Source organism: Grammomys surdaster, unplaced genomic scaffold (assembly GCF_004785775.1).
Source record: "Grammomys surdaster isolate TR1022 unplaced genomic scaffold, NIH_TR_1.0 150, whole genome shotgun sequence".
NCBI lineage: Eukaryota > Metazoa > Chordata > Mammalia > Rodentia > Muridae > Grammomys > Grammomys surdaster.
This window is the reverse complement of record NW_021604608.1, coordinates 9,312,573-9,328,796: the sequence shown is the minus strand read 5'-3', so window position 1 is coordinate 9,328,796 and position 16,224 is coordinate 9,312,573. Positions and strand designations below refer to the sequence as shown.

The following is a 16,224-nucleotide window of genomic DNA, read 5'->3' as shown; positions in this document are numbered from 1 at the left end:
TAACCATTTAGAAAAATATCTAGCAAAAAGCACACCAAATAGTCAAAGCAGTTTCAATAGCAGAATTTGACTCTCATGCTGCTGTTTTCTTCTCTGCACTCCACCACCAGGAATCTTTCTCTTTTTACAATAAAGAAGAACCAGGAGAACATCATAATTTTGAAAGAGTAAGGCAATGTATGTACAACTTACAGAAATGCCCAACACTTCGTATGTGATGTAATACAGAAACGACAATGGTTTTCCAAAACTAGATTCTTTTCTCTGAATTTCTGTTCTTTCCCAAATACTGTTATTAATGCAGATAAATACCACACCATGCAGTAGTAAATATCCCTTGGTTGGGCCTGTTTATAAATGTGTAATTGGGTATACAGTACACTCCTTCCCTAAGGCCACCCATACACTCTTAGCCCAACCTCCCACAGTTTCTACCTGGTTCTGATCCAGAATGCCCTACCAACCACAGCTATGAGCAATCTCGCAAACAAGCCTTCTGTTGGCTCAATCCATGCCCCGGTAGCTTTGACCTCTTCTATCCATCAAACTAAAAAGCCCTTATTTCTGTTACAATTTCCAAAGAGACTGTCTCTGGTCCAGCCATGACAAAGATTAAACATCCCCTTTAAATCTGAGGGTTTCCTGAACACTTTCCAATTCTTTATGGACAATTGCTTTCCTTCCAGTAGAACCCCAGAGTGGTCTCTGAGTTGTACCTTTCATGTTATCTTACCTTATCTGCGCAAAGCATCTTAATTTCAGACAGACAGCTGCTGTTCCTAGGAGCTGACTGGTAGTCATCAGTCCCAGAGACCCTGACAGTTGTAACAATGGGACCAATGGAAGTAAATAATCACAACATACTGGAGACTTTGAGATTTAGATTATAAATAAAGCATTCCTTTTATGTCAATCTCAAGGGGACTTCTTACTTATCTATCAGTATGCCCAGATATATAGTACTGAGTTAGATATGATGTATATTAGCCAGTGCCAAAAATGAAAACCTCTAGCTAACATGTATCTGCTTTCACCCAACCACCCATCTTCACTGTGTTTCCAGATAACTCAGACAGAGCTCTTAAGAGCTAAGGAAGCAGAAACTAAACTTGCATTGCTGTCCTATGCGATGCTGCCCTCGGGCTACTCTCAGACTAGCCTAGTATCTAACCAGTTCCAAACTTCACAAACTCATTCAACACAGTCTAAATGCACCATAAATTTATATTTGTTAATCTTGATATGAGAACATTGAAACATTTCAAACTACATAAAAATATGACAAACAATATAAAACAAAGAAATTTGTTGACAACGTAGTTCCAAAACATCACTATTTCTTGTACTGCAATTAAGCAGCAAGACAGCTTACATGTTTTTCCAGAAAACAGTGTTTTTTAGTGGAGTGTTATCAACAAAAATCAGCACAGTCCCACACAATAATGTCTCCAATTTATTATCTTTTCCACAGTACAAATTTTTCACAAACCGTAAATTCTTTGCATTTATTCAAAGTCTGTAAACAAGTGCCTGAATCCCCACACCCCCTACCGCAGTTTAAGCATGTGAATGTTTTAAGTCCTTCGATCAAGTTTTACTCTTCCACTTGTATAAGGAATCAAGAGCCTTCTGTCTTTACATTATTTATATTTTATCATACAGCCTGCAGTGCAGTAAATCACAGTGAAAGCCCTGGGGAAAACAAAACAACATGGTCTTTACAGCAGGACTTGAAACTTTATAATAATAAATGCATTTGAGGAAGCGTCCCATAATAAAAGTGTGGGTTTTCATTTCCAGAAATCAAGTCAATTAGAAACCCTAGTTTCTACTTAAAAACCCATTTTATCTAAAAGTGAAAACAGTCCCCTATTCATAGTCATTTTATAAACTCTATACAATTTTACTTGCAGAGATTTTTTTTTCCAGTCTGGAAAACAGTAGTGCAATCAGTTTTACTTCTTTTAAGTTATTTAGTCCATGATGGAAACAGCTCTGTGGAAAGATAAGAAGATATTCTGGTAAACAAGAAAACTTTGCAAGCCCATGCTGGCTTACAGTCCATTAAAGCTTGTAAGTCCATATCGGCCTTCAACAGAATGCTGTGTATACATCACTAACATCAATGCAGAAATAAATAGGCGGAGATAACTGTAAACTGCCTCCTCTCGATGACTGTTCGGTAGTATCTGACTTGATGAATTGATTGCGTAGTCAGTTAAATAAGCAGACAGTAGACAGTTGCCCTTAAGGACATTTCCACTATGGCATCAAGTCTGGAAAGCCCCAATGGAGTTACATTCCTAAAATTAAAATAAAAACGGAGTGGAGGGTGGGAGACAAAAGTTTACAGATGCCACCTGAATGGAATTCCATCATGTCAGCCGAGTCACTTTGACTTCTTCTTGAAAAGGCTTTTGATTTTGGATGGCTTTTTGCTCTTCTCACCATTATGACAAAGGTCATGTGGGATGCTGCTTACTCTGGAAACATTTGAGGCTTCCTGAACTGGCTTGCTATCGTTGCCGGCTGAGGAGCACAATGTGTGTCGAGGATTAGGCACCGGGATGCCACTAGAGAGCTGATGCATGCTACAGGATTTCTCCAGGATGCCGTTGTACACTCTGCTTGCAGGGCTGAAGATCATGCTCTTGGTTTCCGTCAGACCCGCACACTCAGGGGAGCCCCGGGAGACATCTGCTGTCACTGGGGAGTCCCCCCTGGAAGAATCCTCCAGGGAAAGCTCGTCTCTTGATATTTTTCGAGAAGACAATGTTTGGTATATCTCAAGGCTTGAAGGAGGAGACTGTTTTCTCCCAATGGAAGAGTTTAAGGAGTCACATTCTGAAGCTGTGTCTGGTACTTCCCTGAACGAGACAGATAGAGGTAAGACTTTTAGAGCTACATGTTATTAACAGTACCAGCAAATATTCTACCAAATCAACTTCCATTCATTATTTATTCAATTATAAAAAAGAGATATGCTATAATTATTTATATATATATATACATATATATATACATACATATATATATATATATATATATATATGTATGTATGTATGTAAGATTTGAGAAGTTTTCCTTTAATATAGCCTGTCATTTCTGTGTATATGTGCTTTTGTGTGTGTGTGTACACGCATGTGTGTGGATATATGCACTCATGTGGATATCTTCATGTCTGCAAGAGTGGGCCACAGGTCAACACTGAGCATCTTCCTTGATTGCTATCCATGTTATTTTTTGAGATAGGGTCTCTCATCTAAAACTCATCAATTCAGGTAGGCCGACTGGCTAATGAGCTAGAGAGCTGTGTGTCTCCATCCCTTCTCCTGCTGGAGCTAAGAAATGTGTGGTTGTACACGGCTCTTACCTGGGTTCCAGGGAACCACACTCAGCGTTCGTGCTCATTCAGTAGGCACTGTATTGTCTGAGCCTCTCTCCAGCACCAAACTTGTTAATTTAAAACAAGTTATAAGAATCAAACTATAATTAAGCTATGCCTTCTTTAACTTTCAGGGAGATGAAAATGTTTGCGTCTTGAGTTTTCTTAAGCCTTTTTGATTTTTACTTTCCTTCAATACTATTTTTCTTTCTGAATCAAAAAATTGCCAGTATATGTTTGAAAAGATGAAATTTTAATCACTAATGTTTAGCTATGAGCTTGATGAAGAATAACTTTCTGAGTAAATATGAACACTGCACTAAACTAAAAGCTCTGCCAGTGCTCTCCACTGCTGAGCTGTCGTCTTCCCAGCCCCGGGTTATGTATTTTTAAATGTGCATTCTTTCTACAGCACGTTTCCTTTGGAAATGATATACAACATTTACATTATTTTCTCTGTAGTAACATGTAGCTGAATACATGTAAATTTTACAATAAGATAAGACAGCTAACTGAGTGTCTATGTGTGGAATATGTAGACAGAAAGGCCAGCTTAACAGTAGAAGCAATTACTAGGAAAGCAGCAGAGCTGTTCCTTAAAGTCAGATTCCTTTCATATTTATGAGGCTGCTGTGAAGTTCGGACATGCTACGTGAAATGAGAACTTAACAAACTTTCCATGATGGAAAGGTTCTGTGGACCAGGGCAGCTCTGGTGTCCTCTACCATCTTCCAGAAACCACAGGAAAACAACTTAGAGGTAAAGCTAAGGAGTCACCGTGCTCCTGACTGTGGTCATACTACAAAGATAACATCAATAAAATGCTAATCATAACAGACTTCCTGTGGAAAGGTGCATTAAATTCATACTCGAAGTGGGACTGCAAACCCCAACTATTTCCTTACGAACAGGCCTCAGAGATTGTCTGCTAATTAAAAAATAACCTTAACTAGGCAGTGAGATGACTGTGGGAAAAGTGATCCAATGGTAATATCACCAGAGCCATGTGGCAGCTGTAAGGAGCCACCCAGACTGCCAACCCCAGTACTAATATGTGGCAAAATCAGAAAACAAGAGTTCTTCTGTCACTAACAGCACTGAGACGTGAGCTCCCGACAGTCACGGGCCTCACAATGCACTAGCACCCTCAGACAGAAGGGACTGTGTGCTGGTATACTCATGGTGACAAAGGAATTAGTCATGAAGTTTATTTGATTTTTATCATTCCCTCCACTAGGTTCTCAACATTTTCTTGAGCCCTGGGCAAATGAAACTCCCTATGTGCTAGGAAGCAATAGATTATTTTGAAATTCCAGGCATAGTGTACAGATATACTCAAGCCCAAGACGTTATATTTTATATACACATTTTCCCCTGACAAGCTTATAGTCTGAGACCTGAGTCAACAGCATGTATTAGCATCTACGTTACATCTCAGAACAGAACCTACAACCTATCAGCAGCAGAGCTCCAAACTTCACAGGATGAAATATGAGTGTGAGGAAAAGGGAGCTGCAAATTCTACGGGCTTAACTCACTGATACCCATGAAGATTATTATCCAGGCAAGCAGAGCAGCTAAGGCAGCTAAGGTGGGACGTATAGAAGGCAAGTCTCTGCTACCAGCTTTGAAGATTAGGTCACCTGACAAGCAATGGTGGGTGGCCTTTAGAAACTGAAAACAATCAGATCTCATGCATAAAGTGGCACAGAAACAAGACCTCAGCAATATAACCACAAAGAACTGAATTCTGCCACAAATATGAGGCTCAAAGGGGACTCCAGATTCCACATGAGAACCAACTTGGCCAGCACCTTGAATTTAGCCCCTGATACACTAAGCAGAAAACCTACTCAGGTCAGATGCAGGTCAGATATACAGAACTGGGGTCCACAAACAGGTGTCATGTGAAGCCACTGACTTCACATGAATACACTGTGGCACTGCTGCCACTCCCACACCCATGTGTCCCTCAGCCCCACTTAGGCCACACTCCATACTTATTACATTAAGCGTCAATACCATTGTTTCTCAGCAGTGAAGTAGATAGCTTCCTCCTCCTCTTCGTTCCGATACAGAGCAGGGCAACTTGACACAGACAGAATGTCTGGGTCTGGGGAAGGTAATGAGTGCGGGGGATGCTGGGGATGGTGAGGGTGCCGAGGGTGGGCTGCCAGAGGGGCATGTGCAGGAAGCTGAGCTCGCTGAGACTGTGGGGAGGATGGCACAATGCTGCGACGAGAGCGGCATAAGCTACTGCTTCTGGCTAAAGACCCAGCAGGTTTAGCCACGGTCCCTGAAAAATATAAGCCAATGAAAATGCTCAGAGCCACCAATGTTCCTTAACTGTCTTCTTGCAGACCTGTACAGAAATGTAAAATATCAGGTTTAATGTTTATTCTAGCAACTGTATCAACAACTGCCATTCTCTACCACCAATGGAAAAATTAAACAGCAATCAATACAAATGTAATAAAATGGTAGCAGAAGGAAAACTAAGTGGTTTTACTATAAAAATCTAATACTACTAAATAAAAACAATGACTTAAAGTATTATTCAAAATAACTTTTAGATTTAAAGTCAATATAACTCACTTAGAAGGAATGATAAACTGTTTATGAACGTTTGTACTGAATCAGGAGATTAAAAAGAGTATAAAGTATCAATGGATAGTCTTAACATATCACAACCTGTTTGACCTTTAAGAAGGTTTAAATAAAGACTGTACACAGTCTCTCAGCTGAAACCAAAGCTTGCTTCCTGAGCACAGGTCTTTATGAAGCCTCTGTCTTAGGTCTCCCTGTGCCTACTGCATATCTCAAGCTAGACTCATGCAGGTGGAACAGACTCATCCTCAGTTTCTTTTCCCGCACTAAAGCAGCCCAAGAACAGCCTTCTCAAGCTGGCTCTTGATGGATGCTGCATTCTTCATGTTCCACAGCACCAGGAAAGGAGGTGCTGTCACAGCAGCCTTTACACAACCAACTCTGAAGCTCACGCCATTAGAGAGCAACAGGCCTCAGACTGCACATCAATGGTCTCTACCCTAGGACTCAGCTCTAGCCAACCCGCCCACTTGTCATCACAGTGAACGAGTCTACTTCTAAGAACCAGCTGACAATCAATCAAGAGTTCTGACCTTTCCTATTCTGATGTTCTGCCTTGCCAATCATATTATGATGAAACCACAGAACAACAAGAAATGAAATCATTCTCCTAGTAATCAGAAATTATAGATTACCTAAACAGAAAGCATACTAATTTGATTGAGGACAAATTTCTCACCAGGAACTTCAAAACACTTTGGAGAATATACAGAATGAAATTAATTTACACCATTATCTAGTTAACTATTACTTTTCAGTGAAAGTGTCAATAAGGACATTTACTGCCAAAGATGCAATTTCTCACTTCTAATTTGCTTAACAAAATACTAATCAATGCTATATTTTCAAAAAAGAACAAAAAAGGAAAGAAAAGTGAAACAGAATGATAATCGGATAATTATTTCTAAATAACGAATAAAATATAACAACAGTGAGAATACAGCAGAGAATACTAACACCAAATGAAGAGCTTCTAAATCACGTTATTTGAAGCTCCTAACTGGTGAGAGTGAGAGAGAACGAGATGGAAGATGGAGGGAAGCAGAGTGCAACAGCAAACCATGTAAGAGTCTGGGATAAAAGAGATCAAAGAGGCAGGCTACACATCTGGATCACACATCCCCACACTATCAATGAAGTGAGTTTAGGAATAGTGCGGTATTCATCCAGGCTGCAGAACTAATCCTCAAATCATGCCAAGTATGAGTGAGGAGACAGAAGCAGAACTCATAAACACTGGGTGTGCAGATGAACAAAACCCCTTTGAAGGGAGTTTGTCCATGACTAGTAGGAGATGCTTGCCCAGTGATCAAAACTCATTTCCAAGGGTCCAGAGAAACTCTTAGAGTGGTGTATAACACGTAACATATGGATCTGTGTTTCTACTATTGTTTTTAAGAGAAAAATATACAAGGAGTCTCAGTGGGAAACGAGAGAACCCATGTTATTAAATATATAAACAAGCTATGGTTGACTCATGTTAAACAATCACAGTAAATTTAAGTTGTATAAACACAGAAAAACTCTGAAGCACATTTTTGAGCAAGGAGGTTGAAAAATGATATCTATAATTTGATGATACTCATGTAGATGGTGTAAGTGCAGTAATGGTATATATTGAATATTACATATGTAAAGAAAGCACATTCTAATGGGCTTAAAATAACAGAACTTTGCAAGATTTAAAGACAGACGGTGTGGTTCATTTCAGAAAACAAGTAAGACGCCTTGTTTACTTTTGTAGTGGGTGGGCATTGTCTTCAATGACTTTAAGAACTTTCAAAGGGCTTTAGAAGAAGTTTGAAATACATTACTACTACATTCTGCTCTGAAAAAATTCAGCAGATACTTAAAAACTGGGGGAGGAGGGGTAATTCTATCCTCTTCCTGTACTCACAATAACTCTATCAATTAACAGTTTGTGAGGTTCCTTCACGTAAAACTACAGATACTTTTATTATGTGCATTAGAATCTTTCCTTTGTTATTTACATGCAACAAGGATGTTTCCTGACTAATTACTTCAAGCATAAGTAATACATAACCAATAAAGAGATATTTAAATGAAGGACCTTCATCCTACCTTAGTACACTTCAGGTAACAGCCTTTATTTTAGAAGGTCCAGGACTTAGGCTCTTGTAACAAAGCAAATCAGAGTACCACTGTGTGGCCACTAGGTGGGGGCACAGCTCTCCAATTCTATGAGCCATCAGATTAATTTCTAAAACCAGCTCTTGTACTTTTTCACATTTACAAGCATAAATGTCTATGTATAATACCACAGTTATTTAAAATATATGCTAATTAGTTACATTTAGTGTATTTTCTTTTATTGGACCAAAAAATAAATAAATAAAAATAAATAAAAATAAGAAAGTTTTGCCATCTCCAAACTCCCCAAAGTACTTCTAAAACAGGCAAGGAAAAGATTTATTAGTTAAGGAAGTTGATCCAACAATTACATATTTTAAAGAAAAACTATTTTTAAAAGGTTTAGTTTTCAAACAAATAGGCACTTATGATTCAGTGTTATATAAGAGTCCATATATAAACCAATAAACAAACAAATTTGGATTGCAAGTCAGCTTGAATACAGACGCAGCTCAACCATCACCACCTCGCAGTCCAGACAAGGAGACACATGAGGTCACCTGCTTCAGGCGCTCCCCAAACTTACAAACTGCTCCTCTCCCTGGGAGAGTTACTGCCTCCTCACTCCACCAAACCATTAACAGAATTAAAGCTAGAGAAATGACAAAAGCAGCTTTACTGGTTGGGAATTATCTGTCAGATTAAGAGCTTGATTTGATCACAACTCTCTTATACAATCAGAACTGCTCAGTCTCTGGAAAGCCGCACCATTGAACAGAAAAGTTCAAACTGGAAATTCTCAGATAAGAGGATTTGATTGTCCTCAAAATCTAAGAGTTTGAGGTGTCAGTCAACCAAGAACTAACCTAATAGAGTTAGTTCTCCATTCTTCAAAGCTTCATTTTATTCACACTGTAAAAAAGTCATAAGTATTGGAAAAATGGACCAGGCAAGCAGGATTAAGAGTAAAGAATTTTTCAAATAATTTCTAATACAAAAAAGCCTGTAAACTAAAAACATTTGCAATTGCAGAAAGTCAAAAGTTAAAGCATTCACATTTTATCTTACCAAGATGTTCTTTTTACAAAGTAAAACCCAAAAGCATAGCATACAACTAAGCAATATTAATACATACAAAAAGCTTCCTCTGGAAGGACTTACACTCTAGAAAAAAAAAAACACGCTGGCATACATGTACAATCCTAACACTCCGAAGGGTAAGGCAGGAAGCTAGCCTGAGCTACACAGCAAGCTTCATCTTAAAACAACTAGAACATCTTACTTATGTGTATGTGTAAATAATGTTTCATACATACACATACACATATCACATCTAAGGTTTCATAAGTAATCACCATTTTATTTTGCTAAAGGCAAAAAGACTCAGTATTCCATGAGTTAAGCAGAGCAAGGTAACACTATTAAAAGAATACATTGAAAAGCAAAACAAAAATATTGACCAAAGAAAAAAAAAGGACAGAAAGAGAAGAAAGGAAGAAGGGAGGAAAGGAGGGAGGGAGGGAGGGAGGGAGGGAGGGAGGGAGGGAGGGAGGGAAGAAGAAAAAAGTCTTGGGAATGGAACAAATCATAAGCTGAAGGAGAGTCAAGAGCTGACTACAGCAGAGCTAGCAACCAAATCCGGCTTCCAACACTGCCTTCAACTGTCTTTCTCCTGCAGTTTTCCCTCAGAGTTCAGCATGTCATTGATATAACCATCGGCAGTCATAATGCTGTATTTTTGATGCCTTTTGTATGTGACTCCCATTTTAATTTAATGGTAAGTAATGTTCAAAAGCAAATTCCTACAATGAGTGATATATGTATGATAACTGTTGAAATATAAATATGTGATAAATTGTGTAAATTTATTCATGCTTCTTAATCAGGTAGATTTCTAAGACAATATATAACATATATGAAGAATATATATGAGACTATCTCATATAGTACTCTCGGAGAGAAAAAAAATGTTAAGAAGTAGCAAAGAATATACTTTTCCCCATAAGATTCAAAGTACATCACACCTAAAAGGTCATGTCAGGCACCTACTTTAAAAACGGAACCAACACTTTCCTGAACTCTTCACTGAGCCCTCACCTGGAAACTGCGACACTATTGGGGGTGTATCTTCATCTAGGTCATCGACTCCTCCAGCAATAGGGTAAGGTGGAATGGAGACTCTAGGCATCACCACCCAGCTGTGGTCAGAGTACAGAGAGGAGGTGAGACTGGGCAGCCCAGAGTTGTGAGCTATCTGAAAGCCACAGATCTTCTCAATCTGCTGCCAGCGGAAGAGCCGTTCTCGCAGACACGTCGTCAGCTCAGAGAGTGCTTTCCTGAAAAGTCAATGGATGAATTACTTATCGAACCAAAGTCTTTAATATGATACTGAAATTAAAACAACAGGAGGAGACCACGGAAACTGACTGATGAGAAGAAATTATCCAGTTTCCGAATCAGTATAAATTATGTCATTATATATGCTTCACTGATTAAATATACATTACTACATAATATACAGCTGAACAGACAGACAGACAGAGAGACAGACAGACAGACAGACAGACAGACAGACAGACAGACAGACAGACAAAACAGCATTCTCACTTGGCTTCCAGAATCTTGTGGTCTACTTCATCCAGGGAGGAGCTATGTGCAACATGCAGGGTTCCAAAGACTGTGCTTCTCTTCTTTTTAATTTTTTCTGCCTAGACCCAAAAGGTAAAAATAAAGCTAGGTTTAGGAAAATGATTACATATATAACCAATGGAGTTGATTCTGATTTTGACTTTATTAACAATCATAAAACCAGTAGAAAATTATTAGCCAAGATACAGACATGTTTTCAAAATAAGAAAACAGATGAGAAAGAAAGCATGCTTTCCTAAGTCAAAGACGTTTAAAGCTGTGTTCTAGAGAATTGTTTCTCATATTTCTACAGCTGCAAAAGACCAGAATCTTCTATTAAAACCAACAGAAAGACATTAACCAAATCCTACAGCAATGAGGTGTTAGTGACTCAACTACGCATTTTTTCCAGAATTCAGATTAAGACTTACTCTTATTTCACACAATTTAATAAACAGCAAACATGAATTTCTAGTAACTACTAACCTGCATCAGATATGAGGCAGCAACCTGGAGGAGAAAAGCTCCGTATAAAACGTTTACAATAGTGGTAATAGTCACAATTCTCAAGGATGCTAAGGTAATTTTGAAAGCTATATATGCACTTCTTTAGAGAAAGTAATTTTACTTTAAATTCAATAATTGCAAGAGTCAATTTACATGACAGACTCTAATTTTTAACACAATATCTTCAAGACAGGCTTTTACTGAGGTGTTTTATTTTAAGGGACTGATCATGAATAGGAGACTACCTCGTCCTTAGCGATGGCTAGCTGCATCTCGGCATTCTGCCTCTTGATGTTGTAGTACTGTACTTCAACCTCGTGTGTTAGCTGAAGCCATTTCTGTAGTGCGTCAGGGACAGACCAGCTGCTTCTCAGTTCAAACTCTTTTTCAGCTTTTTTTAGAGCCATGCGGACCTGGAAGGACCACAGGAAGAAAACACAAAGGAAGAAACGGCTGAAATAAACCTTGGTGCCAAAACAAACAAACAAACAGCCAATCCAATTATGGACTTTACAAAAACCTCTTCAAGTCCCTAAATCTAAACATACTTTTTATTTCAAAACTAGGGCTGACTTTAAGTACGTGGTAAATTTACTAAGCAAAGCTTAACCCACAGACTAGAGAAGGGGCATTTGTGTCCACACACATACAAAAAGTGGAAATATTTAGTTTTTGTATTTTATAGCTGTCAAGTTAAGACAAATCAGACACAAAAGAGAACAATCTAGGAAATATACAAGCTACTGATCACACTTTCCGCACAGTGCATTTTTTGGTCATCTAGGATACCCACATAAACGGAGTGGACTTTCTAGTTCTCCTTTCCTGATGTCCTATCTGTTCTTTCTTGTGCTTCTCCTACTACAGCCTGTTCCACCCTTTCTAGATCACCCACTGTTCCTGTAAGCAAGTAGACACTAAGCATGACTAGATTATATGTTAATTTCAAGAAAGTCAATTCTGGCCAAGAATATATTTGATTTTCCCTGTGAGAAATTATGCATTGCTTTCCCTGTAAGGATGAAGTATTACTCCCAAATGCTATTTAAGGGCCAGCCAATTAAATAAAGGAAATAAGATGTCAGATGTGTTAAGTGTAATAAATGCTAAGGAAAAAATATATATAAAGAGAAGCCCCCTAGAAAGTGACAAAGAAAGAACAGAGAGTCAGTTCTTGGAACAACTTACTCACAATTAGGTAGAGTGGTAGGACTGGCGTGCATAACTAAGACCTTCCTACAAAGCCATGGGTGCACCATGGAACACTGATCCCAGTGCCCAGCCCATAACTGCAGAGTGATTGCGCCCTCAAAGCTAACTGGGGTAACTGAAACTCCCTCCATTTCTAAACTAAAGTGCACAGGAATGTTTGATCTGAACAAATCCAATTTATTTAAATAAACCTTTCTGTTTGCCAGAGTAAACTAAGAATAGGACTACACAAACTTTTGATAACGAAATAGAACAGCTGTTGGGCAGTGTAGAAAAATATTTTAAAACCCCAAAGTTAAAAAGAAATCACAACAGGACACACAGTGTATAAACCAAAATGGGGGGGGGGCAACTTGGGACTTTAAAAAAGGCTTTTTCAAATAAGGCTTTTTCAGTAGAAGCAACTTCTTAGGTGACACCACCTGATGTGATTCATTGTGTAATGTACATGAGACAGTGTGAATTTAATAAGACGGTTGGCTAAGCTGTGTGGTGTCCCTGCTTATCTCTCAGGAAGAAAGAGCTTGAGACCAGGCCCTGTGACACACAGTCCTACAGAACACCACAAGCAGACTGCAGCAAGCCTTTTCTCTCCCAAGACTTTGAAACTAAAAATTCAGTGTAATTTAAATGTTCAGGATACTACACATAGAATCTCAACACATCTCACTCATGTTACTCTCCACAATCCTAAAGATTTTCCATCAATTCCTCTTAAAATAGTTAAATTATTTTGCACAGAAACTTTGTATGGGGCATAAATTGAGGCTGAGCAATGTTTAAAGTAACTTAAATAATGTGAAATTTACGACCATTCCATATTAGTAACTGTTCAGCAGCTATTATTCATACCTTTGTTATTTGATCAAAATCATAGTTGAATGATGTTGCTAATCATGAGAATGGTCAGAGTCTAATTAGTTGATAGCATTTACAAATGAATTTAAGCTTTAAAAACTATATCCTTCTGGAACATTGAAAAAAATAGTAGAAATATGTCAGAAAGAAACAGCCCCCATACCTCAAACCTGGTGTCTAGCCATGATCTGACGGATCTGACTTGCTGGAAGCCCATGAACTTCTGAGGATCACTGCCTGAGACTTATACTAATAACATAAAATTCTTAGGTGCAAAATCATTGATGTAAAATATAAACTGATATTAGTTACCCAAAAGTCTTTATTTAAGGAAAATAACACCATATGATGATTTTTGCAGTTATCTCTACTGGGGATGGGGACATATGTTTCACATTATATGCAATTTTAGGTTACTGTATGGATAGACATAAATTAATTTCCCAGTTTAATCATTTATTTCCTCAGTAAATGAAGCTTTAAACAGCAGTAGAGGAAATCACAGATTTGAAATTAAACACACAAAATCTTGCCTTTGTTGAATAATAGTTGTGTAACACATGGAAGTGGTTACACAACCTTGTTCCTCATCTGTAGCCTTCTCTATGTAGCACAAGAGGCAGTGCTCAGAGGAGGCCCCTGAGTATAGGAGCAACGGTTTCTGCACACTGACTACTCAAGGTGGTGTTTCTTATCAATAGTTTAAAAACTATTAAAATTGACTTTTAGAGTTGGGTAGAGTTCTTCCTACAAGACCACTGTTTTCCTGTATGCCATCTTTGATTGCCTCAGGATGACATGAGGATTGTGTTTTGGTAGACCACATTGCTTGACCTTAAGGTCTACAAAGGCATGCAGAGCTCTCTATAACAGAACCAGAGATAAAATGAGAGGCAGTCACCTCTCAAACACTGTTCTTAAGGCAGTTAATGTTCACTCAGGGAAGAACAGACATTATCATTACTAGCCACTGGTCAGCTCATGCTTCCTTCTGTAAGTACTCCTTCCTCAAGGACTCCATAAAGTAACCAGATCAAACTCACTGGGTCAATCAAAATAATTAGGTGAAGCCATGAAACCAGAAGGAATGGGTGGGAGAGTGATGTACAGGAGAGGACAGAAGAGGGTGTCTGGGGAGGGTGGGCTGAAACACATTAATTCTGTATGATGAAACCGGCACAATAAAACCACTGCGGAGGGTAATTACATATGCTAATAAGACAAAAAGTATGACTAGTTCTTCTGGGTTACTTCCTTCTTATAGGAAAGTTAGGGGATGAGCTAGCAAGCTGTTAGTAGTGCTGGAACAAGGAAAACATCAGGCGGGAGTTTTAGTGAGACCCTGAAGGGTATACCTAGTTCTTGGACACAGATAACTTTAGATAGGCCTTTATTGCTAACATCTTGACTCTTTCCTATAATCCTGAACAGAAAGGTTTGCCAGTGAGAGGGACATAACTACAAAATACATCTAAAAGTCAATTTTAATAGTTTTTTTAAAACATTTTAGTAAACTTTATATAAAAAAAAACTTACAAATAGATAAAAAAAAACACAAAAATTAACCAGATCCAAGCTTAATGAACTTAAGTCAAGGGAATGAGATTTAAAATGTTATTTCAAGAGAGATGTGTAGTCAATAGCAACAAAAGAGGACCAGACTTCAGACAGACAAATTCTCCAAAGGAACACCTTAGAAGAAAACAGTAGTGCTCAATCGATGCACGTGGCCACGGATGCAATTAAAACTCATCATATAATTCTGATCTTTTACTTGACAATCAATTGAAAGGCAGCAGTATATAAGCAGTGAACAGTGAGGCAGAATACTTAATTCTGGCCCCTGCTTTACAACTGATTAATTCTGAACAAGTCTCCCAATCCTTATCTGGTTTCTTAGTTTCTCAGTCAACGAACGGCTAAGTCATCTAATGAGATGTCATTAGAAAACCTAGAATGTGTTCTGAAGACAAAGAAGGGCCATAGGACAAGAATTCCAGGCAACTTATGAAACGCAAGGAAACACAGGCTCCAGTAGGATAAGGCCTTGCAGACACATTTCAGAGTGATAATGAATCTACATTTACTTATGCCACCAAGCTTGTAGTAACTGGTCTCTGAAGGGACAGGAAATTGATACACACGCATGCCATGAAATTCTTCTACACTCCTCCCTTCTCCACAGCACTGTGAAATGTCTGAAAGCCTACTCCATCCTATTTTGAGTAGCTGAGTGGAGGAAGCAGACATAGGAAGGACATCTTTGCAGATACTCTGAAGACTTTAGCAGATTGTGTTTTAAAACCATCTAACAGGTTTGGAAGGGAGAACTAATAGAATCCTTAACATCTGCAGCCTGCAGCTTTAGAGAAGCTCAAAAGTAGATGTCCTTTATCTTACATGGAGACATTCGAAACGGAAACTGACTACAGATCTAAATAAACACCTCATGTGAACTCCAGCCAATGAGTCTAGCAGGACTTAACGTTGCATGGAAGAAGAAACAAGCTGGCAACTTCACCTTCCGGTTACCATTTTGCTATTTTTAAAATATGAATTTGGTCCATGCTAAAAATTTATTTTTTATTAGCTGTGGAACAGTATACATGACAATACAGATACAACAAATGGAACAAAACAGAAGACAAAGGAAACCCTGGCCAGCCCCTCTGAGCAGCAGCAGGGCCACGTCCACAAGAACGTACCTGCTCCAGCTCCTGCTCCGCGTACTGGCGCCTGCTCAGCTCACACTCTGCGCCCTCCCTCAGCTCCCGCAGCCGGCAGGCCTCCTCCTTGGCAAAGTTGATTTCATCCATCATTTTCCGTTCCAGATTTTGCTTTTCTACAGCAACAGTTCTGTTTTCTTCCTGTGCCTTTTCAAGTCTTAGAGAACAATACACTTTTAGAAATTCCTCACTTAAGTATCCAAAATTTCA

At 38.7% G+C, this 16,224-nt stretch overlaps 1 protein-coding gene across 1 annotated transcript in view; it reads right to left on the bottom strand.

Moving 5' to 3' along the window:
- Positions 1 to 1,433: 1,433 nt before the first annotated feature.
- The window catches only part of Stim2 (stromal interaction molecule 2), a 128,742-nt gene continuing 113,951 nt past the window's right edge, over positions 1,434 to 16,224 (bottom strand). Inside the window, exons 7-12 of the mRNA XM_028765239.1 lie at positions 15,994 to 16,171; positions 11,464 to 11,631; positions 10,691 to 10,791; positions 10,181 to 10,419; positions 5,408 to 5,681; positions 1,434 to 2,867 (exon numbers count right to left, since the gene is read on the bottom strand). Coding sequence (XP_028621072.1) covers positions 2,390 to 2,867; positions 5,408 to 5,681; positions 10,181 to 10,419; positions 10,691 to 10,791; positions 11,464 to 11,631; positions 15,994 to 16,171 — 1,438 coding nt within the window. The 3' untranslated portion in view covers positions 1,434 to 2,389. The remainder of the gene's footprint in view (positions 2,868 to 5,407; positions 5,682 to 10,180; positions 10,420 to 10,690; positions 10,792 to 11,463; positions 11,632 to 15,993; positions 16,172 to 16,224) is intronic.